Source organism: Strix uralensis, chromosome 20, assembly GCF_047716275.1.
Source record: "Strix uralensis isolate ZFMK-TIS-50842 chromosome 20, bStrUra1, whole genome shotgun sequence".
Taxonomy (NCBI): Eukaryota; Metazoa; Chordata; class Aves; order Strigiformes; family Strigidae; genus Strix; species Strix uralensis.
In genome coordinates this window covers 6,511,068-6,538,900 of record NC_133991.1, presented here as the reverse complement: position 1 = coordinate 6,538,900, position 27,833 = coordinate 6,511,068, and the positions used below count along the sequence as shown (strand labels likewise).

Genomic DNA, 27,833 nt, shown 5'->3' with positions numbered 1-27,833 from the left:
TGGCCATAGAGGGAGGGGGCGTAGCCAGGTGGAGGCTGTTTTTCCCCTGTAAATGGCGGTCTGGAAGAGGGAGGGACAAACAAACAAACAAACAAACACGGCAGCGCCTTCCCGGCGCGCAGGGCTCTCCGCAGCTCAGAAGGCCGGTCCGCTGCCCGCTCGGGCGGTGCGTGGTGTAAATTCCCCCGCGGGCCGGTACGGGCGGGCTGGCCCCGCCCCTGGCCGCCCAGGCTGCAATTACCGACCCGGGAGGGTGAGCGGGGCTGGAAATCCCCGGGAAAGCCTTAGCCCAGAACGCCAGGAAAGCCCAGGAGCGTTTTCTGTAATGTTTTATTTTGTGAGGTCAGTGCAAAGAATTCACAGCACGGTAAGAGAGAGGACAGTGCCGAGCGTAGGTTTCGCATAACGGGATTGATGCTCCAAAATCACCCGCCACGGCGAGAGGGTCGGTTGTTGCGTCGGGAGCGGGAAGCGTGGTCTTGCCAGACAATCCAACGCCGTGTCCGTGTCTGCGGGAGCTGAGCAGGCGCACGCAGAGCGGAGGGACTTCTGACATGGGCAGCTTCTGTTGTCACCTCTCTGGCTGGAAGTGGGTGCAGTCCAACTCTAAATTTACCATCGCGCGAACCTTTTCAGAGATAACCCTAATGACATCAGGGGTAAGGAACATGCCCGATACGTGGTTATAATCCCCTTCTCTTACAAGAGACCAGCAGTGCACAATGGGCCACATCCTGCAGTTCCCCAAACCGCCACCTTCTACAGCACGAGTTCCCCAAATGGCTCCAAATCTTGCCCCAAAATAATATGGAGCTAAAGATGAAACCCTTTACGTTACGTTAAGATCTTTTTTCAAACAGAGTCCAAGGAACTTTCTACCGACACGGTGGTACAGAGAGGGAAGTGCCGTTCCTGGGTGTGCTCTTTGCTACCTGTCAGTAATTCGGTTCAGAGATGTCTGTGATCGTGGTCCCGTAGATTTGGGTCTCCCAGTCTGAGAGCTGTTTCACAAAGGCCCGGTGTGGTCTCGTGTTCATTTTGCATTTCAGAACATAGTCCCAAGCTCTCTGTAAACAGAAGGAAAGCAAAGAAGTGTTAGGAATTTGAACTGAAAGTGAATCTCGGATAAGTACACAAAGCAGCTACACTTGTAGACAGCACAGCTTTGTATTTACTCCCTGTGTTAGACAGCAAGAACCTGCAGATAAAGCAGGGACAGACTGGATCCAGATGCGAGCTTCAGAGAAGCCTGTCACCTTCATACTCTGCTCTCCTGGATATGAGGACAGCTCAGGCTGCTTTCGCTACCTGGCAGGTATCTTGCATTATTTTACACCGATGGAGCAATGCAGTCCTGGGTTTTTACCCTAAAATGCTGATTCTTCCGTGGCTGATAAGTGAGGCAGTGAAGTATCAGCTGTTCACAGGTAAGCAGCAAAGGTTATCATGTTTCTGGATTGGTGTGACCTGTTATGGCAGAGCAGCTATGAAGCTCCACTTATCCAACTGCATTAATTACAACCATCTTAATTATTTGTTAGTTCCATGTAATCTGCCAGGAACTCTGCTACACACAGGGCAGACAGACCGGCATTACTCCGCTTTACTCCAGCTGCATCCTTGGGTTTACCCAGCAGTGCTCATCTTCCCACTTTTAAAATAGACTGCCCCCAGCACTCGGGGGATTGCTTAAGCATAATGAGACCAAAGGTTAGAAGATAGTGTTCCACTGGTTTGTTTTTCTAATCTCAGTGATTCTGCAGGCTCCGAGGCTGATCTTTCAATGTTTACTCCTCTGGGCCCATAGTGGGGATGTCTCTAGTTCCCCTGAACTCAATAGATCCACTCACATATCAATTACTAATAGAGTAAGGGGCCACACGTCCTCACTCTGCCTTTCTTTTGCAATATCCATGTCTTTCGAAGCTTTCAAAGATCTTTGCCTACACTGGCTGAAGGACCACATGGGAATCTGTTGCACTGCTTTCATCTGCAAGAAACAAACTTGTCTGCCAGGCTAATCCCCCAGGAGAGCTTTGCCCAGCCAACAGTGGGCAAGCACCACCCAGGCGAGCCCCAGCCCAGCACTGCCGTGTCAACCTCTTCTTTTTTCTGGTACTTAGTAAAATGCTGAGACCAACCTGTTGATACCAACTGGGAGAAATTGCAAGGATCAGCTTTTGACTTTTGCACTGCCGTTGCAAGCACCTCCAGTAATTCAGTGTGCAAGCGAATGGTTATCAGTGTGCAGGAGCAATCGCACCCAGCGTTAGTGGCAGAGACGAAATCGTGTCCGCAGCCCCGTTGGCAGGCTCAACCTGAAATTACCCGCTGGCACACAGCGACGGTAAGAGATTTCCTCTTATGTTGCAAATGTTTGCACAAAATCAATTAAACGATTAGATACAGGCCCAGCGTCAGTGAAGCTTGGATCAACCCTTTCAAGCTCCCAAAGGAGGAAACACTTTCCAAACAAGGACAGGATTTTTAAGGAGACGCCTTTCAGTTCCCATGGGAACTCGCCTGCTCTGTGCCAAGCTGGAGCCACCACGAGATGGTGCCTACGGCAGCACGATGCCCATGTGTTGTGTGCAAAGGGAAAAGGGCCTGGCACCTGGGGAGAGGCCGCTGGGCTATTGCACAGCTGGGTTATTTTCAGCCGTCATTCATTATTTTTCTTGCGTTATTCAGAGCTAAGGAACAGTGTGTACTGCCACCTAACCTGTACATCCCTCTTGGGCTAGTATTATCCCATTCCAGATTTCTCTACAGTAGTATCTGTGGGAGGGGATTGCTTCTGGAGAAATAAAACAGGATTTCGGAAGAAGTCAGTGCTGGTGCTGAAGTCAGTGGTAAATCAGAGCCCTGCAAGCGCTGGGTTCTGAATTTCCCTGTAACCCCACGGTATTAAGAGATGGGATTAACTCCAGTAGCTTCCAGATACTCTCCTTCTCAGACCCAGGAGAGCAGAAATGCTAAGATCTGTAACCACTGCTTTATTTTTGTAGCCCTGTAGTTAAGGAGGGAAATACAAGAATATGACAGGTGGCAGGGTAAGGACTCACAGATCCAAAATCACACCTTAGCCACCTCCTTGACGGTGTGTATAAAGAAGATGCGATCTCATATAATACAATCTGTTACATTATCAGATCTGCATGGAAGCACAGATAATGTCCTTCTCATTACTACAGTAATGAGGCTTCAGAAACAGAAATAAACTGCACAGCCAGCCAGTATCTGTGGGAAATACAACAGTGATGTACCTTCAGAGAAAACTGGCAGGAATGCATAAGATAGGCCATGGTTACTGTGCTGCTCCGGCTTATCCCCAGGCTGGAGAACACCAGCACTGCTCCGCAATCCAGCTGAGCATCTGAGTAAAGAAATGCCAATCACAAATTAGCAATCTGGGAAATCAAGCTTCCAATTGCACAGGCAAGCTCCCGTTCAGTGACAGCTGACAGGCTAGCAGCCTGAGCGACAGCAACCCTCATGAACCCTGACAGCAGCAGATGGGCACTGCCAGCTTCCGCTTCTGACAGCATTTGCCTTTCTTAGACATCCACGGAGTTAAAACATGGCTTGGAAGACCCGAACCAAATGACAGTGACCAGTCAATGCTTCACTACCGATCAGTGTCACCTTTACATCAGATAACTGAAGAAAAGTGGTCTACCATGACCAATCAGCTGTGCTCAGCATCACATCACCTACTAAACTCTTCCCAGAAAGGGTTAAAGGTATTAAAATTACTGATGAACGCAAGCCTAACTGTTCTACACTGAAGCTGGAGGAATCAGCTCTGAAACTGGAGGGGGCTTAGACTTCAAATCCCTTACCCCTCCATGGGGATCAGCAGCAGGAAGCACGTACATGCCAGGTAGGGCGCTGGTTTTATGATGTTTTTATGATGGATACTTTGCAGTGAAAATTGCTACAGTCAGCAAACTCATTTTCTACAAAAGCCAAGCCCAAGGATACTGTCAGTCACTTCTAACTGCATTAACTCTGCTACCTATGCCTAGAAGGTTGCATATTTTATTAATAACCTTTTGAATTCTTTCCCTCCCTCTCCAGAGCAGACAGCATTACAGGTTTTTAGAATATCAGCAACTGAACTCTAGAATTCATAGGGCAAAGCCTCTTCTTTTACTGTTGTCGAGAGGTTGTGGGGGTTTGTTGGGTTTTGATTTCAAGCACTAAACCAGTGTTTTCTGACTTATTTCCATCATGAGATACTAGTTCTGTTCTAAGACCTGAGTAGAAATGGCTTCACTCCAACATACCCTTAGCATGAGGATATCCACACTCCTCTCAGAGTATGTGGAGAGCTTTAGTCTAGTGTTCACCCATAACTGTTCCAGTTTAAGTCATCTATTCTCGGCTGTCAGGTAAACAGTTCAACTGTCAGTTAAGCAGTATACACTTCCACAGGAGCTACAGCTAATAAACTCTTATAGTCTGTTTTGGAAACTTCCACAAACTGATGTGAGAAAGAAAATTTCTTCTGAAATACCGCTGGGAAAAAACCTGGGGTAAAATGGAAGGCAAACAAGTGGATTTCGATATGTGGGTTTCAATACATGCAAATCATGACATTCAGTTCAGGACTACAAAATTATATCCTCAAATACTGTTTCCTTGTTTCTTTGTTTGTGTCCAGCTGTCATTTCTTATATCATACTTGGGTTATAAACTCTGTGGGGACAGGGTGGTCTTTTGCTTCTGGGTCTGTACAACACTCAGCTCAGCAGGGCCTTGGTCTGTGGCAGGTGTTATTTCATAAGTGTGATGAAAGATAATGACACAGTTTGACACCATCACAGGATGGAGCTGTGGGAGCTATGTCTGCTGTGCTGCTGCAGGCACTGAGCTGCAGAGTGTGTCTTTTCTTGCCCTCTCTGATGTAACCAGCTGAAGTCTGGTTTATGCTGTTCAACCTGAAAGTCTTCCTAGGCCCTACGGTGGGTCTGCACTGCAAATCACAAAGATTAGCAGCATCTTGTGGTAAGTTCTCTAATGTGTGTCACACTCCAGTTCAAATAAAGCTCTGGAGGTTGAAAATTTGGGCTGGTAAGAGTCAGAGGGTTGTGTTTAAGACAAAAGGAATAGGAGGGCATCATATGAAGCCCTGGTAGACATCCTGCAGCAAAGCCTTTTCAGATTGCTCTCTATTATCAGATGCCCTGTAAAATCTCCTCTCTATCCATCAGGCTAGTTAGTAGGGGAGCTCGGGTATCCTTTAGGGTGGGGGCTTGCTTGGGAGTATACTGGTCTTGAATGATTACGACCCTCCCATCTGAGCTTCTTGGTAGAGTGAACTGCAGTCGCTCCGATCTAATACCCTAGAGTGAGCAAGGTCTCAGGAACGCCAGATCAGGAACAACTCACCTATGAAATGACAAATGGTGGCAAAGGAAGAAAAAAGATTTGCTTCGAGTGAATCTGGAACAGATATATGGAGGTATTTGCTGCCTTCTGCAAACCTGGAAAAGAGCACATGGCGTGACATGGACCAGAGAAGCAGCTTTGAAAAAATGTGTTTGTTGGAGGCAAGCTGATAATTTTGTTTGCTGTTACATATATGAGTGTTTCATCATTGTCATCATTAACATTATGATAAGGGATTTGTTATGGTAAGACACCAAGATGCTTATAATACAGAACCAGTTTTATTACTGATTTTCCATTCCACATGGTATCAGCACTGATGTCTTAACCTACAGCTTCCTTCATCTGAGAGCTAAATGAAAACAGCTGAACTGAAAGCACGAGTGCCTTCATGGCGGGCACGTTGGCAGTTTTATGAACATAGCCCCCCAGTTCACTTCATGTGGTTTTCTATGGCAGCATCCTCCTCCTTTCACAAGCTCCGAGAACCCAACTCAGAGAACTAATGGAGCAAAACACTGGTGATGAATTTCTGAAATGTGAAAGCACGTCATGCAGAGGTCATGGGAAGATTACCTATGGCACAGAGACCTCTGATGTTTTCCTCTGGAGCCAAAGGAATGAGAAATGCCTGCTGGTACACACGCCAGGATAGGTAACCAGATTCGTTACTTACTTTGTTTTGGTCACCACCTTGAGAAATGCCACTGGATTTTTCACTGTGTGAAATGGCATTGCCAGCATGGCCTACAGACTGAGCTGAATGGTCATGGACAGCGGTAGGTAAGGAAGGAAGACCAACAGTGTGAAACATCGGTGGTTTACTTTTACACTGATGTGTTTATAGGATTTTGCTCTGATGGTGAGGGCCTCCCAGTCCTTCTCTCCCCCAATCCAGCCATGCCATGGTCGAGGGCTGCAGGACTGTGTTGCTGCTGTGCTAACTCTGGAGTAGAGAGTAGAAAAATGAGCATGAAATAGCACTTGACTCTGCACAGGTTTGAATCCTAACAGAGGTTTCCTTGGAAGTTCAGAGGCAGCGACTCCTCTGCGATTGGGCTCTGGTGCTGTGCCACCCCACTTTCTTCACAGGCACAGACACTGGTGAGGGTACACCTTGAACTGTTTAACTTACAGTGTGGCAGGCTGTTCAGAGATGTTGACTTGTGCTTTGATCTTCAGATCTTTCTGTATTTGTTGGTCACAGGCCTGCTTGAAATTGCCCATATATAATTTTGCAGGCAGTATTTCTACAGGGTATGGCTGAAAGTTGTCTAGTTCCTGCCAGAGAGAAACCATAGCCTCAGTTTAGAGAGTGCATTTGCTCCTATTAGCTTGGTAAGTTGTTGAACACAAGTCATGTGAAGAATTGCACACACACTTAGTCAACAGCCCATGACACGTTCTAGTGTAATGACTCATTCAATCACCTGGACTTTCTGTACATTGAAGTCTTTGCTAGATTTACTGAGAATAATTAAGGGCAGCGCTGTCATTGTGGCATTACTTGAAACAAATCCTAACTAAACAGGAGGCAGCATATACTCCTTACATTATCTGGAGGGACTGCAGCATAACAGATTCATTTGATGTTCTTGCCAGCTACTGGTTGCAAGGCTAAATGAAATCATCTGCCACCTGCAGAGCTGCAGGTGCCCCGTAGTGGCACGACACAAATCCGCAGCTGCTTCCTGTGTCTGCAGCGTGAAGGCTGAGAACAAAAATACACGAGTAGTCAACAGTGCCTCTACATCCCTAACTGATACTCGGCTAATGCTGCAGCAGAACAAAGCAGCAGCCTGACAATTTAAAGCAGCAGAGAACAACAGCTTAAGCTGAGAGGCAAGGAGGTACTCTGTGTCCAACTGAATCTGACGGGGATGTTCGGTGGTTTGCTACCCTTCACAAAGAAGCAGAAAGTGAACGGATTTTCCCTCCTGTGCTGTAGCATCCCACAGGTCAGCACCGTGTCATGGGCTATTTCACCTGAACCAGAAGTGAAGAGGTACAACAGAAACAAGAACCATGTTGCCATGAGATGCTCTCTGCTGTCCCTCTAAATCTGCCCTGCCTCAGGTCCTGTCCTGGATGTGAAAAAAGGGTGATTGTTTCTCATAAGCTAAATAGATCAATGTTTGTAAGTGAAACCAAACAACTGGGATCCCAGTGTTCCAGTGGATGGCTGTTTTCTTTCTGGGCCTGTTGAAACAATGCACCAGTGCTTGCTTTGTGATCCTGCCTGATGAAAAGCTTTATAGACGTGGAACCCAGTGCTTCATAGGAATCGCACTTCCATCTGAAAACACGTACTGTGTACCATCCCAGATAACCACGTGCGAGAGAGGAACCTGCTTCTTTTCATCATTTGCTACTGTTTGTTTAGTTATCTGTACTCTCCTGTAGGCCAGTTTTGGGGTTATCAGAGAAACCTTCCCAGGTTGTTTTCATGAGCTTTCTTTCACGCAATAGAAGAGGAAAAAAAGGCAAAGTGTGGCTGTAAAAGAATTAGTGGTGAGTCTCAGGGCAAGCACAGTTACTCAGATTACATTTCATTCCTTTGTTTGAAATTACTCTGCTATCAGGTTTACAACACCATTTAACTTGAATTCATTAGCCAACATCAGCTGAATATGAATGCTAATGTCTTCTGCTTGCAAATTAGTCTCACCTCACCTGAGGCATCCACAGTATCTTCTGAGTTCTCAGAAAAGGATAGCAAGCTGAAAAACGTTTGTATCCTCCCTTCAGGACGAGCACTGGATGGCGGGTGAACTGCTGTAAGCTTCCGGCATATTGGACAGCAGCTCCTTCCTCGGCATCTAAGGAGATCAAAAAGCTATTTGCCAGGCAGATTTAGAGTGCCTCCATCAGCACCAAGGGTTACTCCGTCCCACTGATGCTGACAGCAAACTCCTTTTCATTTCATCTAATGGTCTGTAGAAAGCCTTGTTAAAAGCTGGGCTGTTCTTTAACTGTTGCTGCAGGTCAGTAACAGGGCATGCTGCTTTTCACCTCTTGTCCTGATCTTTTATTCCTCTCTTTGTTTCTTTTGTAGGTCTAGAGAAAGTTTTTTTCCCTCCCCATTATTCTTTAGAAAATGCTCGTAATAAGTTCCCATAATAGGGAAATATTAAATCTAATAATCTTAGTTTTATGGAGGCCCTCTTCTGTAGTCTGCTGTAGGCAAAGGGGGAAAGACTTGAATAAATTCTTCACATGTGTTTGAAACGCTCCTCTCAGTGAAGTACATTATGTGAGATGGTTGCTCCCCCTCCTTCTCCCAAGGGATCCATCCCGCTTGCCTCTAGCTATGTCTGCTTTAGAAATAGATCAGCAGAACAGAAACCCACTCCTGATTCTCCACACCTTCCCTTGCTACTGTCTCATCACTGAGCATTTACGAACGTGCTTGTTTTATTCATTCCCCTTACACTTCCACATTTTTTTCCTTAAAAAATGATGCAAATATTTGCTAAAACTATAGTAGCCTTTATAAAGCTAATAGGAGCCAAGCAAACATACAGAAGTGGTTTTGTGCACAGCAGAACTCCTTGCCAAAGGATGCGTGAAAGCTAAACGTTTCTATGGTTCAAGGAAGACTGAACAATTACATGGAAAAGTTTCCAGCTCTTCACATTTCTCAGTGAACTCCATCCCCACCCCCATTAAAGCTAAGTCTTCTTAAATACAATAACGTGAAAGCCTTTTGTAACTCTCAAATAAGGAAGTATTCGCTCTGTGAACATACAGAACTTGAGTCAGTGTTTTCAGTCTCTAAAGCAGCACTGCTCCCTAAAAAGCAATCATTGGACAAGCCCAGTCTCACTGAAATGTGGTAAAAAAGAGAACCCGTTCCTCACATGCGCTAAGGAGCTTCTGAGGGATCAGTCCACAGAGAGGAAACCAGGCCTGCCAGGATGCTTTGAAAAGAAATCTGGATTTCTGAAGCCTAAGAACATATGCAACACAGTGAAAAACCAGAGGCATAGGACGGATGTTAGTTTTTCAAACAAAACTGGGTAAATGTGCATCTCTTCCAATCAGCTCATAAAATGAAATGAGGAACGGGAAGAATATCTATCCAGCAGTGAGGTCTTGACTGACATGGGTCACACTTACCTTTTCCTTTCTCCTCTTCCTCATAGTCACAGCAATCCAGAGAGCTGGTCTTGCAGTCATACACCACACAGTATCTGACACACCCCAACTCCTCTGAATCCGGTACCAGATATTCCCCCGTAGGACTCTACCAAAATCACAGAGGAATTTTACCAGGAGCACAGCTCCACTCTTGTGGCATCAACGCTACCGATGTCTTGCAAGTTACTGCTCTATCGCTACGGGATGTATCTGGGGCTATAGCTGTACTTGATGCTGAAAGACCTAGTTAGAATTCAGAAATGATGCAAACTACACCAGATTGCTTCATCAGCCACAGTGGTAAAGATGCCAGCACTGTCCTTTTTGAGCCAAGGCCACAATATGTTAGTTCTTGTGCAATGTTCTTCCCGATGTACAGCCTCTATGTGCCAATCCCTTGGGCCACTGAAGCCACCTCTGCTTTGTGATAGAACACATCCCCCCAGCGGCAGAGACAGAACATGGCTGAGACCGGCAGGGGAGAGGCCGGGACAATTCCTGCGGGTTTTAAGCCAGTTTTGGCTACCGCTATTTGCTAAATCCAGGGATGGTTCACACAAAGGGTAATCCCGCCTCACCTGTTCAATCCTGCGTGCTGTAATAATATGGCTCTCGTTGTATTCACGCTGAGTACGGGCATCTGAAAAAAACAACCAAGACAGAGCAATTGGCTTATTTGATGCTTTAAAGGTAGAATCCTGTTCACAATTCAGTCAGTGGGAATTCAGGCACCGACATCAAATCAAGATTGGGTTTATTAGAAACTGAGCCTTTCTGATGTGGGTGTAACGAATGCCAGTACTATGTGTAACACCAAGTGATGCCAGCAGCTTTAGTCCTGACCCAAGTGTGGCACCTGTCATGTCCCGCTCAGATGAGGGAGACAAGTGACTTAGATTTGTAAATCCCCAACGGAGTGGACAGCGGTGAGACAAGTCTCAAAGTCCAGACATTTATTAACTTCCCACAATGTACTAATTGGACACATGATAATTGGCTAAGTATGTAACGAGTTGTGGCAAGCGATACAGTGTGCCTTGCATTACTTAATGGTAGTGAAGGAAAAGGGGAAAAAGGAAAGGAGGGAGATAGAGAGAATAGAGAAATAGAGATCACTGGTCTGGGTTCCTGCGTCGATCCAGCCAGCGAGGGTTCAAGGAGGCATCCGTCTTCCTCGCTTCACTCTTTAGAACAAACTCCCCCCTTTGCCCCACCTCGATTTATACACACTCTCCTTGGGTCTGTCCCCTAGGTCAACCCACATACCTACATATCCCATGTATGGGGAGGGGTAAGGTGTTTCATGGGATGATATAATTAGCATGATCTTGTTAGTCTTCATTAGCATATCCGGGGGTGTTAATTTTAACATGCATTTCACAGATAATGAAGCAAAGGTCATTCACCAGACAGATGGCCCTTGAAATTTGACCAGGTGCCCCAGAGCAGAGCTGTCCTGTCTCCGCAGGGCTCCCTCCTCCAGCTGCATCCTGTGTTATTGGGGCAGCCTTATCAGCTTCCACCTCTACACTATCCACCCCGGGACTAGAGTTTCATTACTTGCAAGTGTTTGAGACATTTCTTAGCTTGGGGGGCCTCCACTCCCCTCACTATCCTTTATCTCTTTCTCAGGCTGTTTTTCTCAGCCTTTGTTTCTCACAGGCCTGTTTCTTTCAGGCCCTATTTTCAAGTCGTCTCTCACAGCCCCGCAGCATTGACAGCCCCAGTCCCACGCTCTGTTCTGCTCTGCGCTGTGGCGTAGCCTGGCTCCCGCTCCCTGGGCCTGCTCTGACCTCCCGGCACCCAGCACCTCTGCCTCCGTGCTGCCCCAGAGATGGGGAGAGGGGCACCGGAGACCCCAGCCCCACTCCCAAACTGGCTGACCCCCTCGCCAAAACATTTAATAATATTGCAGTATCAGGCACGCATTTTGGGGGGTATTGGCACTATGCAAGATGCAAATGCTTATCAGCAATCTTTGTGCAACGGTCAAGAAATCTCGTCCAGCTCAAAAACCTCCGGGAGCAGCAGGGGAGAGTGTGTGTCCCTGGGATGGATCAGAGCAGGAAGAGCTGGACATGATGAAAGCCAGGCCAGTACCGGGTCACGGCACCTGAAATGGGACGGGAGAGACACCCCAGCTGCAAGGCCTCAGTAATGACAAGAAGTGACGTGTGCTCCCCCCCGACCGCCAGGGCGCACGGACCCGGATTCCTCAGGCAGAGGCAGAGGCAGGGGCAGAGGTAGAGGCAGGGGCAGGGGCAGAGGCAGGGGCAGGGGCAGGGGCAGAGGCAGGGGCAGAGGCAGAGGCAGAGGCAGGGGCAGGGGCAGGGGCAGAGGCAGGGGCAGGGGCAGAGGAGGCAGCAGGCAGCAGGCAGCAGGCCGCTCTGCCCGCCGGCTCACCCAGCAGGCAGAGGTAGCGGGGCTCCGCCAGCCGGGGGAACCGCCAGCGCTGGTTGAGGACGTTGTAGAGGTGGCGGGGCTCGCAGAGCGCCATCCCCGCCATCCCCCGACCGGGCGACTGTCGCCGACTGTCGTTACAGCCGGTCTCGCCGCGTTGCCGCGGCAACGGCGGAGCGCGGCCCGCTGGCCCGGCCCGGTTGCTAGGGAGGGACGCGCGGCGGTCACTAGGGGTGACGTCAGACGCAGATCTCGCGAGGCTTCCCCCTCACGCCGCAGCAAGTCTCGCGAGAGCTTCGCGCGGTCCCGCGCAGCCGCGCTGCCCTGGAGGTCGTTGGAGTCACCGGAGCCGTCGCGCCATGCTGTCCCGCCTCGCCCGGCCCGCCGCCGCCCTCCGCCGGGGCCTCGCCACCACCGCCCAGGTGTGCCCCGCCGGGCCCGCGCCCCCTCGGGGCCAGGGTCGAACCCGAGCCCAGGCCCCGCTCTGGGAGGGGGCAGCGGGGCCCGGGGGGTGGGGGCGTCTGTCGCCGCCGGTGTCCCCGCCTTGGTCGGGGGGTGTGAGGGAGGAGCAGAGCTCGGGGGGGGTGTGAGGAGCAGAGCTCGGGGGGTGTGAGGGAGGAGCAGAGCTCGGGGGGTTCATGGGGGGTGCGAGCAGCCGCGCTGGCGGGCACCGAGGGGCTCCTGCCTTTCGCCGGTCAGGCGGGAACTTGCTGGCCAGACCCGTCAGTTCTAGGTGAACCTCTCTGGTGGTTTGTAGGGGGTGACAGGCGGGCCGGGTTGCTGCTGCCTTCCTCTGCTGAAAATACGCCCCTGCTTTCAAAATGTGTTAAGAATTAAAGCTGGCGGTTGGGGTTTAACAGCAATCCTTAATATGCTGAAATCGTTGTGCATGACCCTCGATACCAGGAGTGCACTGCTGCTACGTGGGGGGTGGGTAGAGACGGACCTGTCTTTTAACAGAAATAGTTCCCAGTAGCATATGCCAGAGTGATTATCATAGCTATAAAGATGTGCTTTACAAGAGAGCCTTGTGTAATTATTTTGATAGGAATTATATATGTTATCAATGAGGTTTTGACCTCATGGTATGAGCTTGGTCATAAATGTGGGGCATAGCAGTGACTAATGCTAGACTTTGCTTCCCCTTGGACATCTTTGTGCTGAATTACATTTGTTGCAATAGCAAGAAAACTGAACTGGGATAGACTGATCTAGCTCCTGGGTAGATTATTTCTTGTCATAGCATAATAATTAAGCTGTTCATGCGGGGACTTGGGGCTATTATGGCTTTATCTGGTAAGACAGTGCGATAGAGAACGTCCTTATCAGAGATAATTATATTACCACATTACGTCTCTGCAGCAGCCTCTGGTTCTCCATCACTTTGGCAGAGTGTTGCATTTTAAGATTGTTCTGGTCTTTTAAAGTAGCTCTCCTCTCGTCTGGTGACACTTTCTCTACAAACAGGAGCACAGGCATTTTTGAGAGAAATAACTTTCTTCCAGTGAGCACATTAAATTGGTTCACCGGGGCAACAAAACAAGAGTTGGTTTTACTGGCTTCTCAGCCACACTTGATTGAAGCTGGAAATTATAGTCAGTGTTCTCAGGCCTCAATCTTGAGGCAGCTGCAGGTACTATTTGCATTTATTTCAGGCATATACATTTTTTTCACACGGTTACTTTTACCGTAGTCCATTAAATGTATTGATTTGCCAAGTGGGAAGGTACATTTTTTTGATACTGGCAATGAAAACTAGAAAAACTGCATAACAGATTTTGCCCTAAGTCAGACTTAGGTACAACAGGGTAGCAGGTAGCCTTAAGCAGACGATTCCATCTGAAAAAAGGCAATCCTTTGGGTTTCTTTGCATAGCCCCACTCCCTTTTTGAGCTTTCGATCGCAGAAGAACATTTTCCTCTGACTTGTGCTACCAACAAACCTCAAGGATCTTTGGGAGATTGTTGTGATGATCAGCTTCTGTGGGCTTAGGCAATCAAGTTTGCATAGTGCTTGATAAAAAAAATTGAGAAATAGAACTAAAAGTAAAGAAAGTGTGGTGAAATCCCCAAGGTCACTGCTGCAGTAACTAGCAGAACATCTCTACAATGTGTTTTCCTTTTTTCCTCAGAACAATGCCAAGGTAGCAGTGCTGGGGGCCTCGGGAGGCATTGGCCAGCCTCTCTCCCTTCTCCTGAAGAACAGCCCACTGGTGAGCAGGCTCAGCCTTTATGATATTGCTCACACTCCAGGCGTTGCAGCTGACCTCAGCCACATCGAGACAAGAGCAAGTGTTAAAGGTACTGCGAGCTGCTGTGTGGTGAAGGGGTCCTCTCGGGTGTCTCTGACACTTGGAGTCACCCGTTGCTTGTAAAGGGAAATCTTCACGTGATCCTGAAGCCTAGTATCAATTTAAGTAGCTTTTTCTCAAGCAGTGTATGACTAATTAAGGTTTAGCTGATCAGATTGACATGTATGGAGATGAAAATGGTCTGTGGTTGCACTATTGAAGGAGAATTTGTAATAACTGGCAGGAAATGTTCAGTAAAATCATCTCTGAAAAAAGCCTGAGCGTTGAATTTAAAAGTTTCACTACAAATAGACTTAACACTCCCTGGGTGTCTGCATGAATTCTGTGTGCTTGTTTTCTGGAGGGACAGCTGTCAAGTTCTGACAAAATCAGAACTTAATCTGCTGATCTTTGTTTTATCTGCAGATCACAAAGAGGTTATATTTTACTTGAATGTGCCTGTGCGCAGTTCTCTGGGGGCACTGACTAGTGCTGAGCTAGGGGTTTGGGAGAGTAAATACACATAGCAGGAGGAACCAAGGATTTTTGAAACAGATGAATGTGAGATTCCCACCTCTCATTCTGTAAGTTTTGAAACAAGGATAAAATATCAAATAGGATCCATTCATAACTGTATTTCTTTGCTTTTCAGCATAAGTCTGAGTTGAAGGCTAAATTAAAAAAGGAATTGGGTGCCTCTAGGCTTAATTTTGTACTTCAGAGTGCCAGATACTTAATAACTGGCAAAAACATAATGCCTGAATGTTCTTCCATTCCAGGCTTCCTGGGACCTGAGCAGTTGCCAGAATGTCTGAAGGGCTGTGATGTTGTAGTTATTCCTGCCGGAGTCCCTAGAAAACCAGGTATGTTCTCTTTGTTAAAAAGTCCCAGGGCTTTATTGAAGTGTGTCTCTGCAATTCTGTTATTCAAATAAAGCTATGTCTTGTGCTTTACGGTGCTCCCGGTATTGGCTTGGGATGCAAGTGGTCTGTTAATGACACTGACCTAGAGGTTGTTGTAGTATCAGGCAGCTCATGGAGCCTCTGTTGTAGATTGTCCTCTGTAAAATGGACAGAATTGTTTTCTGGAGTTCCTGTGTAGGAGTGAGCTGCAAAGACTTTTCATGCAAGGGGTCCTGAAGCTCCCTTAGTGTTTCTTGCCCAGAGCAATACTCTAGTAAAAAAAACCTGGTTCTTTGTTTAATTTCTCAGAAATAATCTGTTTTGCGTTAATTGTACGATAACCTCTTAGAGCATTTCTGAATGCTGTTAATCCCTCCTAGAATGTCTCCGACCTGCTCCATTTCTACTCTTGTTTTTCAGTACCCTCCTGGGAATGTAACAAAATTCTAGACTTTAGTGCCTAAGTCTTTCTAATTCTTCATTTTTCATGGTTAAAGTAGTTGCTGCAATAGAAATGAGAGGTGGCACTTATGCAGCTAGCAATATTTTGCACAGAGCAGTTGACGTGCAACCTGTAGCTGTGGAGGTGACTTCAGAGGGGGAGGAGAATTCATCTTAGGAGTGGTTACACTGAGAGCCTCTGTCCGCTGGTGGGGGTCGGGGGTGGGAGGGTCACACTGTCCACTGGTGGGGGTCAGGGGCGGTCACACTGTCCACTGGTGGGAGTCAGGGGGGTCACACCGCACCTCAAGCTGCCTGGGTGAAATGTGTTCTGACAATTGACAGCTGGTCTAGTTGCTCCTGAAAAGGGCTGATCTATCTGAAAGGGCACCAATCTTTTATTAGCAAGAGGAGTTACCTTAGGAGCGATTTCATTACTGCAGCTGGAGAGTTTTCTTTTGATACATGAAACCAGAAGCTGACATATTTCTGTGCAGAGCAGAATATTGTTTTTTGATTGGGTTGCTTGCCCATTAATGAGTAGACTATGGGTAACTTAAAATATTGTAATGGATGCATTTTAGGTATGACCCGTGATGACCTGTTCAACACCAATGCTAGCATTGTTGCTACTTTGACATCTGCCTGTGCAAAGCACTGTCCAGAAGCCATGATATGTATTATTTCTAACCCGGTAAGCATTTTCTGGAGACCTTGAAAACATAGAAGAAAAAGAATCCAGATTAAGAATGCTAATCTGTGCATTCCTGTTAGTTTTGACCAGTATCTTTAAGGTCTGCAAGGTATCTGCAGAAAAGAAGTAAAAGCCTGGTTCTCCTAACCCATTTTTCTTGGGCTGTATTTAAGTCAGAGGAAACTTGGATATAAAAGTGCTTAATATCTCAGCATCAGTGTGACTGGTTATAATGCATGCTGGTGGATTATCTGGAAGAGAAGCCTTAGCTCAGTAGGGGAGGAGCCTTTGTAATGTGAATTTAATGGTTATTTAAAATGGAAGATTTATTCCAGCCTGGCTGTAAATTGCTCTTCGATTTAGGCATTAAAATAATTGGCCACAGCTGACTTCAAGTTGGAAGTATACTTTGGGTTATTTACTGGCCTGTTCAATTCATGCATTGGCTTTATTATTATACTGGTTTTAATGAATGCTTGCCTATTCTTCCTTATAGGTAAATTCAACCATCCCAATAACTTCAGAAGTCTTCAAGAAGCATGGTGTGTATAATCCCAAGAGAATCTTTGGTGTTACAACACTGGACATTGTCAGAGCGAATACTTTTGTGGCTGAACTAAAGGTAGGTCATAGTAACAGATGCTGGGGGAGGGATATGGTGTGCTTTGGTCATTAGATCTGTCAAAAATGCTTTTAAAATCACTGCACAGAGCCAAAAGAGCTTGGATTTCTGTGGAGCTAGAGATGAAGGCAATGATTCCCTGTTTCCATTCTCTAGAGGAGCCTGGGGATAGGGTTTCTTGCAAGATGTGGTTCAAGAGACTTTGACCTTTCCTTTTCATAGCTGCCCCCTGTGAGTGAGCTGCATGTTCACCTTAATTCTGTTGGCATTTTCAACCCTGCTGGTGCAACCGGAGGAGAGGGGTGAATTGTAGTATGTATTTGCAAGTCAAACTATCGGTGCTGCGTGTTACAGGATATTCTGCGAAGTATCAGGAGGTGTAACAGGTTACTGCTCTTAATAGCCCTGGCAGAGTTTGTACTTGTGCTGCTATTTATCTAAACTTGCGTTAGTAATATCCTGTAACTGTCTAAAGTTATCAGAGTAACTTGGAGTTCAGCTCTGTGGATCTGGCGTTGTCCCTGGAGTGTAGCTGCCTCTGAAACTCCTCCCCTGTGTAGCACTGGGTTATAGATGTGTCCAGAAACCCTGGGCAGAAAATGATGCATGGTGTTTGTAAACATTTTTCTTGTCCATATGCTTCAGAAGCTGGAAAGTTTCATTTTTCCCTTAGGGCTTAGATCCAGCTCGAGTAAGTGTTCCAGTTATTGGTGGCCATGCTGGGAAGACTATCATCCCTCTGATCTCTCAGGTGAGTCATAGTTCCTGCTGTGTGTGGCATCACACTCATCAATACGTTAGAGGTGATGTAAAGTGTCTTTGTGATGGCGTGTAAGGTGCTAAGATACAGCAGAGACAGTCTTCCCTGCTCTTGTGGCTGCTTTCATCCTGGGGTGAGGATGCTGGAAGGCACGAGCTACAGCTCAACTTCTCTGGGTGGTTTAAGTAGCTCCAGCCTTTCTCCTCTAAAGGAGTTTGGGAAAAGAACAGAGATGTAGTGTGTGTGTGTTCACATGTCTTGGCACTGTTTGGTTTTGGTTTTATTTTTTGTGACCAGTATTTCATGGTATGAATACGTTGCTTCAGCAGAAAGTGAAATTGATTTTGCCGTGGTGGACTAGAAACACCACTTCAACATGCAGCATTGAAATGAGGAGGCATAGCTCAAGCTGGAGGGCGGGAGCTGCTTCAGTAATGACTGGTAGTCAGGGAGAGGCTCCCTTCATGCATCTAAGCCTGAGTGAAATGCAGTTCTAAAGCAGGCTTGCAGCTTCATGAGGAGATGGCTAGGATATGGCTAAGGAGCAATCTGCAAGAAAGGAGAAAAAGCTTTGCTCTAAGTGGGGAATAAAGAATCCTTCACAGAAGGACATTCTTAGGGAATAAGAGCAAGGGCTTTGGAGCAGCTGAATGCTGAGAGGGTGCTTTTGTTAGACAGTCAATTGGGACAGACACAGCTGTGCTTAACGTACTTGTGTAGCTGTATCTGAAGGTTCAGTAACTTCCTAAATGCTGCTGGCAGACTGGATCCTTCATAAGGCTCTTGACTTCCATAATGCCACAGTGACCCAAATATTGACCAGGTGGCTTTTTGAGATTCCTAAGGCCTGTTACGTGCTTGGAGGGCATCTCTCTAGTGCAGAGGACTAGAGAGTAGTGAGTAACCATGGCAAGCCCTGGTTTTACTGTTAAGCTGTGGTTTGTCCTTGAGCAAGCTAGGCATGGCTAAGTTCCTATTACAGTTCATGCAGTAACCAGAAGCCTTGGTGAACACCTGAAGCTGGTCAGCTTGTCGTGCAATCTGTGAGCTGGGGTAACTGATTTTCTCCACTGAGAACTGTTAACTCTAACAGCACAGAAAGCACTGTGTGGGTGGCCTTATGCTGAATCTGAAGGGGTCCTGATGTTTGATAGTAACTTCTTTTTTCCACTCTAGTGCACACCAAAAGTGGACTTTCCTCAGGATCAGCTGGAAAAGCTTACAGGAAGAATTCAAGAAGCTGGCACTGAAGTTGTCAAAGCTAAAGCAGGAGCAGGTTGGTTCTTGGCTACAGCTTCCAAGTAATTCTTATTGGCCAGGTGAATGGATGCAGTCCTCTTCAGTTTAATCTTACTTATAACTGCGGTGCAGAATTATGAACTGCTGATTACAAATTTGCTGTCTGCCATGTCAGCGACTGCCTGAACTGTGGTTGTAGAAACAGCTCAGTAGTAGGTAAGACTAAACATTAACTGATCCCATGGTGTGTATGGCTTTAAGAAGAATCTTCTCTGTCAAATTAATCTGCTTCTTCCTATAAATATGGTTGACTAAATAGCATGTAGCTGGCCAAAAGCTGCTGCTTTATCCCTCTGGCTGTGAACTTGAAGTCAACTGCAGCTCCGTAAACATACCTGTATGGAAGCCTTTGATGCCAAAGAAAGTACCAAATTTCAACGTGATCTGTTCTAAAAGTGATTTAACTTTTACAGGATCTGCCACCTTGTCTATGGCCTATGCTGGCGCTCGATTTGTGTTCTCTCTGGTGGATGCAATGAATGGAAAGGAAGGGGTTATTGAATGTGCCTTTGTTAAATCAGAAGAGACGGAGAGCCCATACTTCTCTACACCTCTGCTCCTGGGAGTATGTACTTTAAATGATGGGGCTTTTAAAACAGCAGCTACTGATGTAGTCTTGTGGGTTTTACTCAGTGATTTCAATTTAGTCTAATGCTAGGTATCGCTGAAGTTAACAACTGAGCATAACTTTAAGAGTTCTTGAATATTTGGGTATTGTGCTTAGGTGTATACCACATGTTTGACAGGGATGCTGCTGCTTTGGTTTGCTCTTACACTGTGGGTTGCTGAGTAACCAGAGATTCAGACTTGGTTTAAGAGGTCACACTTGCCTCAAGTCAGTGCCTGTTTATGAAGGGCTTTCATATGATAAACCAGGGTCAGCAATCCTGTTTACTCAGCTTGGTCTGCTACAAGCAAACGCCTCTGAAATTGAGGCACATGGGGAACTACAGCATGGATTAGGATTAATAGATTGCTTTCAGGGCCTCTGCTGAACTGTGAAAGAAGTGTTCCTTTGGTCACCCTTACCCTGTGGGTGGAGTGAAAAACAAGGACGCTGCAGCCCTGTCGTAGCTGCTGGAATACAAAAATGGTGTATGCTGTCTTAGGTGCTGGCTGGTGAGGGAATGGACCTAGAGGGGTATTAAGGGAGAACGGTTTGGATGTAGGCATGAGATCACAAAAATCTAGGAGTGCAACTCTGGAGCAGTTTTAGATCGCAAGCCAGCGGCAAGCGAAGGGCATACACCAGGGGAGAGAGATTCTCTTGCCAAACGGTGAGTTTGAGGCTAGGAAGAGACATGAAGGAGCAGTTGGTATCAGTGTCCTCTTGAAGGAGCCGATGGGCTAGCTTCAGCTTTCACACTTGTGAACAGTGGATGAGAAGTCTGTGAAGGCTGTAGAAGTTGCTACAGATACTAAGAGGCTTCTGAGCCTTGCCAGGAAGCACAGGGTTGGCAGACTAGAGATGACGGAGGTCCTAGGCTGGGTCTCAGTTTCGACTGGATAATACTTAGTCAGAGTTGTTAAGTTACAGTCTAGGTCATTTGATGAATGGTTAATCCTTAAATCCTCTTTCCCTCAGAAAAATGGAATTGAGAAGAACCTAGGTATTGGCAAGATCTCCCCCTTTGAAGAGAAGATGGTTGCTGAGGCCATGTCTGAGCTGAAGGCTTCTATTAAGAAAGGAGAGGAGTTTGCGAAGAACTTCAAGTGAAGAGCTGATGATGGAGAGGAATTAACAACTTCCTTAATTTATTAAGGCATCATGTCACTTTACGACTTCCGATTCAGAGCTCATGCTTTGATTGAAGTCTGTCTGTATTAGCTTCATGATTGTTGCCGGTGCAGAGTCTAATCGTCAATAAAACAGCCTCATTTTTTCAGTGTAACATCTGGAATTGTTGTGATGTGCTCGTCTTTTGCAGGTGGAAGCTGTAGGTCTCTGAAAGGTTATCAGTTTCAGTAGGGATGAAATAGCCTCTTAAAGTGGGTGAACCGATTGCTCTCAACTCTGCTGCTGCTTGGGTTTCAGCTTGGGCTATTTGGTGCAGCAGCTGGGAAACCAGGCACAATCAAATAAGATCAAGGTGGGGTGAAGAGGCTTGTGAAAGGAATAACTGAGTGAAATGATCCAAGAGGTCTTTCTTCGGGAGGTGACATTACCTTGTGTTGCCTTGATCTCTTACGTAATTTGATTTTAAAAGAGTAAAAGAGCACAGTGGTTGAAACGTCAGTCCTGCTCTAAGAAAATAATTAAACCGCTGAGAGTGACTTCTTTCTAGTTAGGAACAAAAGCCTTGATTTAGCATCTACATAAATTTCTTTTACATTCATCCTCTTGTGAATATAAAAATAAACGTCTGCAAGAAAATGGTGATGATGAGTTCTGCTGCTGACTTTGAAGGTAAGCTTTAATGAAGGAAGCTATTAATTCGCCCTTCCTCCGTGCTCTGTGGGCTGCTTACACTATTGCTTTGAATGCTCTAATCCACGTAGGCTGAATTCTAAGTTGAACAGACTCTTTTGATTAGATGAAGGAAATGCCAAAGCCCAGCACCTCTGGAGGAACTGAGTGTTGGTTTGAGCGAGAGAACCTGGTGTAAAAGCTTCTCATAAGGAAGATAACCTAAAGGTAGTAGATGCTGTTTGGTCACTGCCTTTTTTTCTTCCAGTTGTATTCTAACGCTTCTGAGCTATTTGGACTGGCTTTTATTTTTTTTATTTTAATTAGTTCATCATTCTGAACTGGATCACACAGTTGTGATGCTGTTGAAGATGCATTGAGAAGTGCTTGGCTCTTTCCCTGCCCTGTGGAACATGTAGGCAGAGAGAGGACAGTGAGCACAGTTCTTGTCACTCCTTTCTGCAGAAATTCAGTGTATTAAAGCTTGGTTTCTTTACAGGAATAGTAATGAAATAGAAGCGTTGGCAGTCATTACTCAGCAGGCTTGGAACAAAGTAATTATTAGGTGGTATTAATAGAATTAAAGATTAAGGAATTAAAGATTGTGTTGGAGGGTGGCAGGGGAGGATGTCGGAACGGGAGGGCACTGAGAGGAGGAGTGACTGGCCAGACCTAGTAAATCTGTTCAATAAATGGAAAACACGTAGCAGGCTGCTATAAAGCAGGTTGCTGGATGTAGGGGTCTTGCAGGCCTGTCAGCAATTTTGTACCCAGAAATAGGCAACAAGGATTATTTAAAAACAGGGTGTATCCAGCTGCCAGAGCTGTCTGTGCCTGGGTGGTCGTGGGGAGTTACAACACGAAGCTGCCGAGCTAATGGCTGCGGGGAAAGCCTTGCCTCGTAACCAGGAGGAAAATAACACACTTGTTCTACTCCTGCTATTTTTAATACAGCACACAGAGCAGATTTCTGAGGGTTGGAGATTATTAGAACTTGAGGTTCACAGTGTGGCTTAGGTTATTCTTGTGTCAGCGGTCCAAATCCCATGAAATCTGGGGGAAATGCTCGGACAAGTGGAAAGCTTCACTGACACCAGTAGGGACCCGGACAGCGCGGGTAAGGAGCTGAGGTGGAAGAGGATTATTTCCCAGCACCTGCTGACCTGTAGATTCTTGAGGGTCTCCTTCAAATCCCCTCAATGTTAAGAATGTCTCTTCCCTTTCTGCTCGGTTTGGGTTTTTTCCCCCCCAGTCCCATGCCTTGTGCTTGGAGTTGCAGCTATTCCCTCTGCCTGGAAATCGGCTCTCCTTCTGAGAAGGGAAATGAGACATCCTTCTTGTGGCCTTCTGCAGTGAAGGCAGAGACCAGGAGGACGTTGGATGAAGGTGAGAAATGGACTTGTGTAGGTGTTCTCTGCGTGCTGTCCCCCTGGCCAAACACTCCTGTGGTGGATAACTTCATGGCTATGGAGACTGAAGATGGTTTGCAGAGGTAAGTGTGGGACATCCCACCGCTTCGCTTCTCTCTGAACAGATCCTCCCGAGGAGGAGAGGAACTGGGGCGTACCTGTCCTCAGGAGAATAGGAATTAGCTGGGTCTGCCTAGGTAAGCCGACGCTTTGTCCTGAAAGCTGTTTCCTGGTGCTGTCTCTCTAATGAGAGACATGACCTTCATCCTCTGTCCTGTAGGCTGCTGCGGCGTGGCTGCCTTGCTGAGTCACGGCACTAGCTGCGGTGCCGGCAGCCTTTGGTTTTTACCTCCCGTGGAGGTTGGTAACCAGGCTGCTGTGACCGGGTCTGAGAGGAGGCGAGAAACCTGCCCTGCTCAGAGCTCTTGGGTTCCATCCTGTTCACTGAGCAGACTTCTGTATTGATGCCCTTTAATCATCTGACATCTTCCACTGCAGCATCATTTATGTGCACAGAGCTGCTTCCTCCTCAGGCAGCTCAGCTCCGCGCTGGAGCCCAGATGTCAAGATACAGAGGAGATATTTATTACTCTTAATACACAAAGATGCTCCAGATGGCCAGATGTCAGGTCACTTGATCCCACCTGCCACTCCTGTTCTGCTGGGGCAATAGGATAAAGCGCAGGAGAGGAGAAAACATCACAGCTCGGGTCTTTTATCGAGATTGACCTCGGTGCCCCAGGGGGGCTTCAGGTGGGACGACTGCAGGAGCAAGGTGTGAGCTGGCAGCCCCGTGTCTCTCATTCCTGGGTAAACTTTTCTCTCGCTGGCTCTGTTTAAGGGCAGGTGCTTTGGGTTGGGGATACAGACCTGTCACTCCTGAGCCCCATTTCACCCGGGAGGGCTCTGGGCGGTGGGAGCCGGGAGGTGGCAGCAGCAGCTTGCCTTTGGGTAGGGCTGGTTGCCCTGCAGCCTGGGGACAATGGCTGGCATTTCAGTGATATTTAGGAGAAGCAGCGGGGGAATCAACAACAGGAAGACAGTTGGGTGCAGCCAGCTGGCTGTCTTCCTGGCTCTGGGAAAGGAGCAAAACGAGGGGCTGGAGGTACCTCTCAAAGGAGCTGATGTTCCCTGGTCACTGCTGCTCAGCCTCGGTTTACTGGGCCTGGCAGTTCACAGCAGGTTTTGCGTGGTTGATCCCTTTTCGGAGGCTTCACGCTTTGTTCAGCAGGCCTTGGAAGTTCCTCGCTGGCTGGCAGAGCCAGTTCCCGCTTGGTTTCACCGGGGCAGATCTGGCATCCCAGTGCGTGTGGCCGTGCAGAGCCCTCGGGTGCAGCAGGGTCCTTACGAGCAGGGTCAGCCCTGGCAGGGGTGTAAAACCTCCCTGTGGTGAAGCAGCCTGGGCTGGGCTCTGTGCTTTACGCAGAGCATCCTCTGCCCAGGGAAGTGCTGGGTGAAGGGGAAGGAGCAGGGGAAATGCACCCCAAGGTGGGTTAGACATGGCCGGGGGCATGGGCAGATCTCCCCTGCAGCCAGCTCAGCTTCCCCCTTCCCTTGCAGGGTGATGGTGAGAGTTTTTAATATGAGCAGGAGGAGCAGAAACCATCTGATCTGTGGTTTTGGCTTTGCAGAGGCCTGTCCTCTCCCCCCTGCTCCCCTGGCTCTCTCCCTTGGCCACAGGCAGCGTTAAATCACCACCTTTGCATTCGCTGCTCTTGATTTACTAAAATGCCCGCGAGCTCTCGCTTCCCTCCCGGGTGCCTCAAAGCAGAGCTGGAGCGCTGTGCTGAGGCGGGAGGGTTTGTTTGCATTTACAGGGAAACCTGTTAATAAAGGAGACCAAAGGGACTGCTCTTTTCCTGGCTGCGGGAACAGATGGCTGGATAACGCAGTGCAATTAATATGCAGGGACTCCTGCCGGGGCGGGGATTTGATTGCCTGTTAGGAGAGGTTAGCACGCTTGAGCTGAGCTCTGCCACAGCTCTGCCCGCCCCTGGCACCTGCTGCCTGTGGGGGGTCCTTGGGGACTCTGGGACAGATCGATGGTATCATGGAGGAGGTTGTTGGGAGCTGGTCGTGGGGAAAGATGTAGTGGGGGGGACTTGTGGCCAGCAGCGGGTCTCTGCTTCTCCCATGCTGGGGGATGCTCTGGGAGTGTCTGTCCTTTGGATTTGTAAAAGCAAAGGCTGGGTCCAGTGATGAACGACTGCTCGGAGGTCCTTTCAGGCTGGAAGGGCAGTGCTGGCCCATTCTTCCTTCCTGTGCTTTTTTTCTCCCAGTCAGGTTGTGCTAAAACAAAGCAGCAAATAGTAGTTGCTGAATGAGCCGAGGGAGGTGGGTGCTGGGGTGTGGGGGTTTCCTTGCTGCAGCACAGCACGTGTGCAGAAGGTCTCCCAGGGCTTTAAAGAGTGGCCAGACAAGTCCACAGGGAAGAAAAATCCCTGTTGGGGGCTAGGAGGCTTAGGGAGCCCCAGGGGAGCAGGAGGCGACCCAGCAACCCCCCCATCACTGAGCGGGGCCACAGGGTTGAGCCCAAATCGATGGGATCCTCCAGCCACTGGGGTCCCCCCTGGGCACACAGGGGCTGTTGAGACGCCTGGTCCCCATCTCACCCTGGGCTCTTGTGGGATAACGGTTCCCCCCAGCCCCTTCCCCTTCATGCCTTTGCTTTGCTCCCCCCATTTGCTGGCCCCTCTTTCCTCCCCTCTCCCTTGCTGGCTCAGGCGTGGTTGTTGAGCATCAAGAAAGCCAGCGCCGGTCTTTGATCAGGGGCTCTCGCCTGTGCCGTGCCAGCAGCACGCTCCCCGCGCCGCACAGCCGCTCCCGGCCGCCCTTTCTTCCGCGCCAGGAGGCGGCTGGTGGAGATGTCGAACCTCAGTACGAATCCTTGCAATTAGGCCTGTTCTGCTGCCTGCCTCGTTTGATCTCCTTTAATTATTTATCACCTTTTTTTTTTCTTTTTTTTGTCTCCTTCCCAAATCCTCGGTTTCTTTCAAGTGATTATTTTCTTCCTCTGCCCCCAGCCGGCTAGCTCTGCCTGTTTGCTTGCAATTACCGTCCCTTCTCCTCGCTCCTTCCAGCTCTCCCCTTTTGTTCTCCACCAGATCATCCCTTCGTGCTGCTCTCCCAGCTGCACCCCCCAGCTCTCTGCCTGCCTGGCAGCTTGTTCTTGCTGCTTTTCTCCATTTTTCTCACCCAGGTGGCTATTGCCTTTCTCCATCCTGCTCCAGGCATGGTTTGGGCTGTGTTTACCACTGGTGCCAGCTCTGGCTGGGATCCTGCACCCCGGGCTGGGCTGTACTGGCTCTCCCATCGCTATTGCTCGAAGCCCGAGGTGGCCCCGCTGCAAAGCCCTGACTTCCAGCAGTGCCCAGCCAAGCCTGGGGAGCCCTGTGGGGCTGCTGCCCCCCCCTCTCCATGGCACAGTCTTACCATGCTGTTTCTGCTGTTGGGGAGAGGCGGGGGGGCCAACCATATCTCCCATCTTCTTTGTTTCCCAGGGCCTGATGCATTATTCAGCGCTGTGGACACTGCGGGTGTAGGAAAGAGAATGGTGGTGCAAAGGGCAGGGGCTTGCCCTGGGGATGCTGGATTTTCCCTGTCATGGGCTATTTTTCCCGGTCAGCATTAAACCAGGAGAGGCCAGGACCACGCAGGAGGCTTCTCCTAGGAGGTGGCATCTGGTCTGAGGACAAAGGCAGGAGCAGGGGGAGGCGTCAGCAGCCCTGGGGATGCTCTGGGGGCTGCACTGCAGCTCGCCCACCCAGCCCCGCTGCTTGGCCAGAGTTTAACAGAGCCGGTCCAACGCAGGGCCAAGGCTCTTGTTTACACAGTCCCTACGTAAACAAGCCTGGAGAGTCTGCAGCCTGTGCTCAGCCCCTCTCCCACACCGAACAACCCTCTCCCAGTTCCTTGGCTGTTTCAGGCAGGACAGGCTGGGGAGCAGCGTGCAGGGGCTCTTTGTGTGTGTGTGTGCACGCTCAGGCAGCCCTGCCACGGGAGAACTTGGACATCTGGCACCCCATGGGCGGCTGCTGGCGGTGCGTGGCTGGCACTGGCATGGGGCAGCTCTCTGGGAAGGCTCCACGAGCCCAGTGACTGGCTGCTGGGGGGTGTCCCTGCTCCCCCAACACTGCTGTGGCTGCAGAGGCCCCCACTCTGCCAGCCTCCCACCCGCGGCTTTGATCCACCCGTGGCTTCCCCCCGCCCGCTCCCCTCTGGGCGGGCTGCTCGGTTCAGAGGACGTGATGCTGGGGAGGTGCAAGGGCTCTGGGTATTTGGGGTGAGCTGTACCCCTATTCCACCCCCCTGTGTTTCGGGGGCCTGGCCCAGCACCTCCTCATGCACCAGATGGGGAGTTTTTCTACCCTTGTAACATCGCTGTGTTTAGCTACAGGAGAGGATGGTGGATAATGAACGTGGGATGGGATTTGCAGAGCAGCCGGTAGGAAACAACCCCAAATGGGTGTTTAATCCTTGCGAAAGGAGGATGCTCACACCCTCCACCCTGTTCACAGCTGGGCATCATTCCCCCCCACAGCTGGACATGTCCCCATGTCCTGCTGCCACCACGACCCACAGGAACCCCTGTCCCTGTGCACGGGGATGGGGAGGAAGGTGAGGGATGGCAGCTCTGGCCGTGGTGAGTGATTTTGGGTTGGTGCCAGTGAGCAGTGCTGCTGGGAGGGATTTGGTCTTGGTCTGGTCCTTCACAGAGCATCACCCAGCTGCCACCTGCTGCGGGGACATCCCCACCCAGACAGCTGTCTCCAGCCTGGGCTGTCCCCAAAAGCCTCCCTTAGACCCCAGCTCTGGTTCCCCATCCCTGTCCCTGCTGCAGCTCCTTCCCCAAATTGCCCCTCCAAGGCCAAACTCACTGTGCAGCAACACCCGGGTGCCTTTGCTAGCTCTCTGCTTGGAAACGAGCAGCCAAATTGAGGAGGGAGCTGTACAGGGGATGCACTGCCTGAGCGGTGCAAGGGAAACTGAGGCACCGGGGGGGGCACTGGGGCAGCCAGGTGTCCCCAGTCAGGTGCACATGGTGTCCCTGGCTGGGGCTCTAGCAGAGCAGCCTG

The 27,833-nt window shown here is 48.8% G+C and overlaps 2 protein-coding genes across 7 annotated transcripts; one reads left to right on the top strand and one right to left on the bottom strand.

Moving 5' to 3' along the window:
• Positions 1-313: 313 nt before the first annotated feature.
• Positions 314-12,143, bottom strand: STYXL1 (serine/threonine/tyrosine interacting like 1). 6 transcript variants are annotated; one of them, XM_074889891.1, is made up of 9 exons: positions 11,938-12,143; positions 10,113-10,174; positions 9,514-9,640; positions 8,068-8,213; positions 6,530-6,675; positions 5,395-5,489; positions 3,267-3,376; positions 933-1,067; positions 314-628 (listed from the first exon to the last, which is right to left on the bottom strand). In XM_074889891.1, the coding sequence occupies exons 1-8, from the start codon at positions 12,038-12,040 to the stop codon at positions 936-938; spliced, it is 921 nt and encodes a 306-aa protein (XP_074745992.1). In that variant the 5' UTR covers positions 12,041-12,143; the 3' UTR covers positions 314-628; positions 933-935. The 6 variants fall into 6 exon arrangements, with proteins under 6 accessions (XP_074745992.1, XP_074745994.1, XP_074745991.1 ...); XM_074889893.1 differs by having other exon boundaries at positions 314-583; XM_074889890.1 differs by having other exon boundaries at positions 314-1,067.
• An 83-nt stretch (positions 12,144-12,226) lies between these two features.
• MDH2 (malate dehydrogenase 2) lies at positions 12,227-20,834 on the top strand. Its single transcript, XM_074889889.1, has 9 exons — positions 12,227-12,356; positions 14,066-14,234; positions 15,004-15,087; positions 16,152-16,261; positions 16,758-16,883; positions 17,557-17,634; positions 18,820-18,919; positions 19,356-19,507; positions 20,528-20,834. Exons 1-9 carry the CDS (start codon positions 12,294-12,296, stop codon positions 20,657-20,659), a joined length of 1,014 nt encoding a protein of 337 aa, XP_074745990.1. The 5' UTR covers positions 12,227-12,293; the 3' UTR covers positions 20,660-20,834.
• Positions 20,835-27,833: the final 6,999 nt, after the last annotated feature.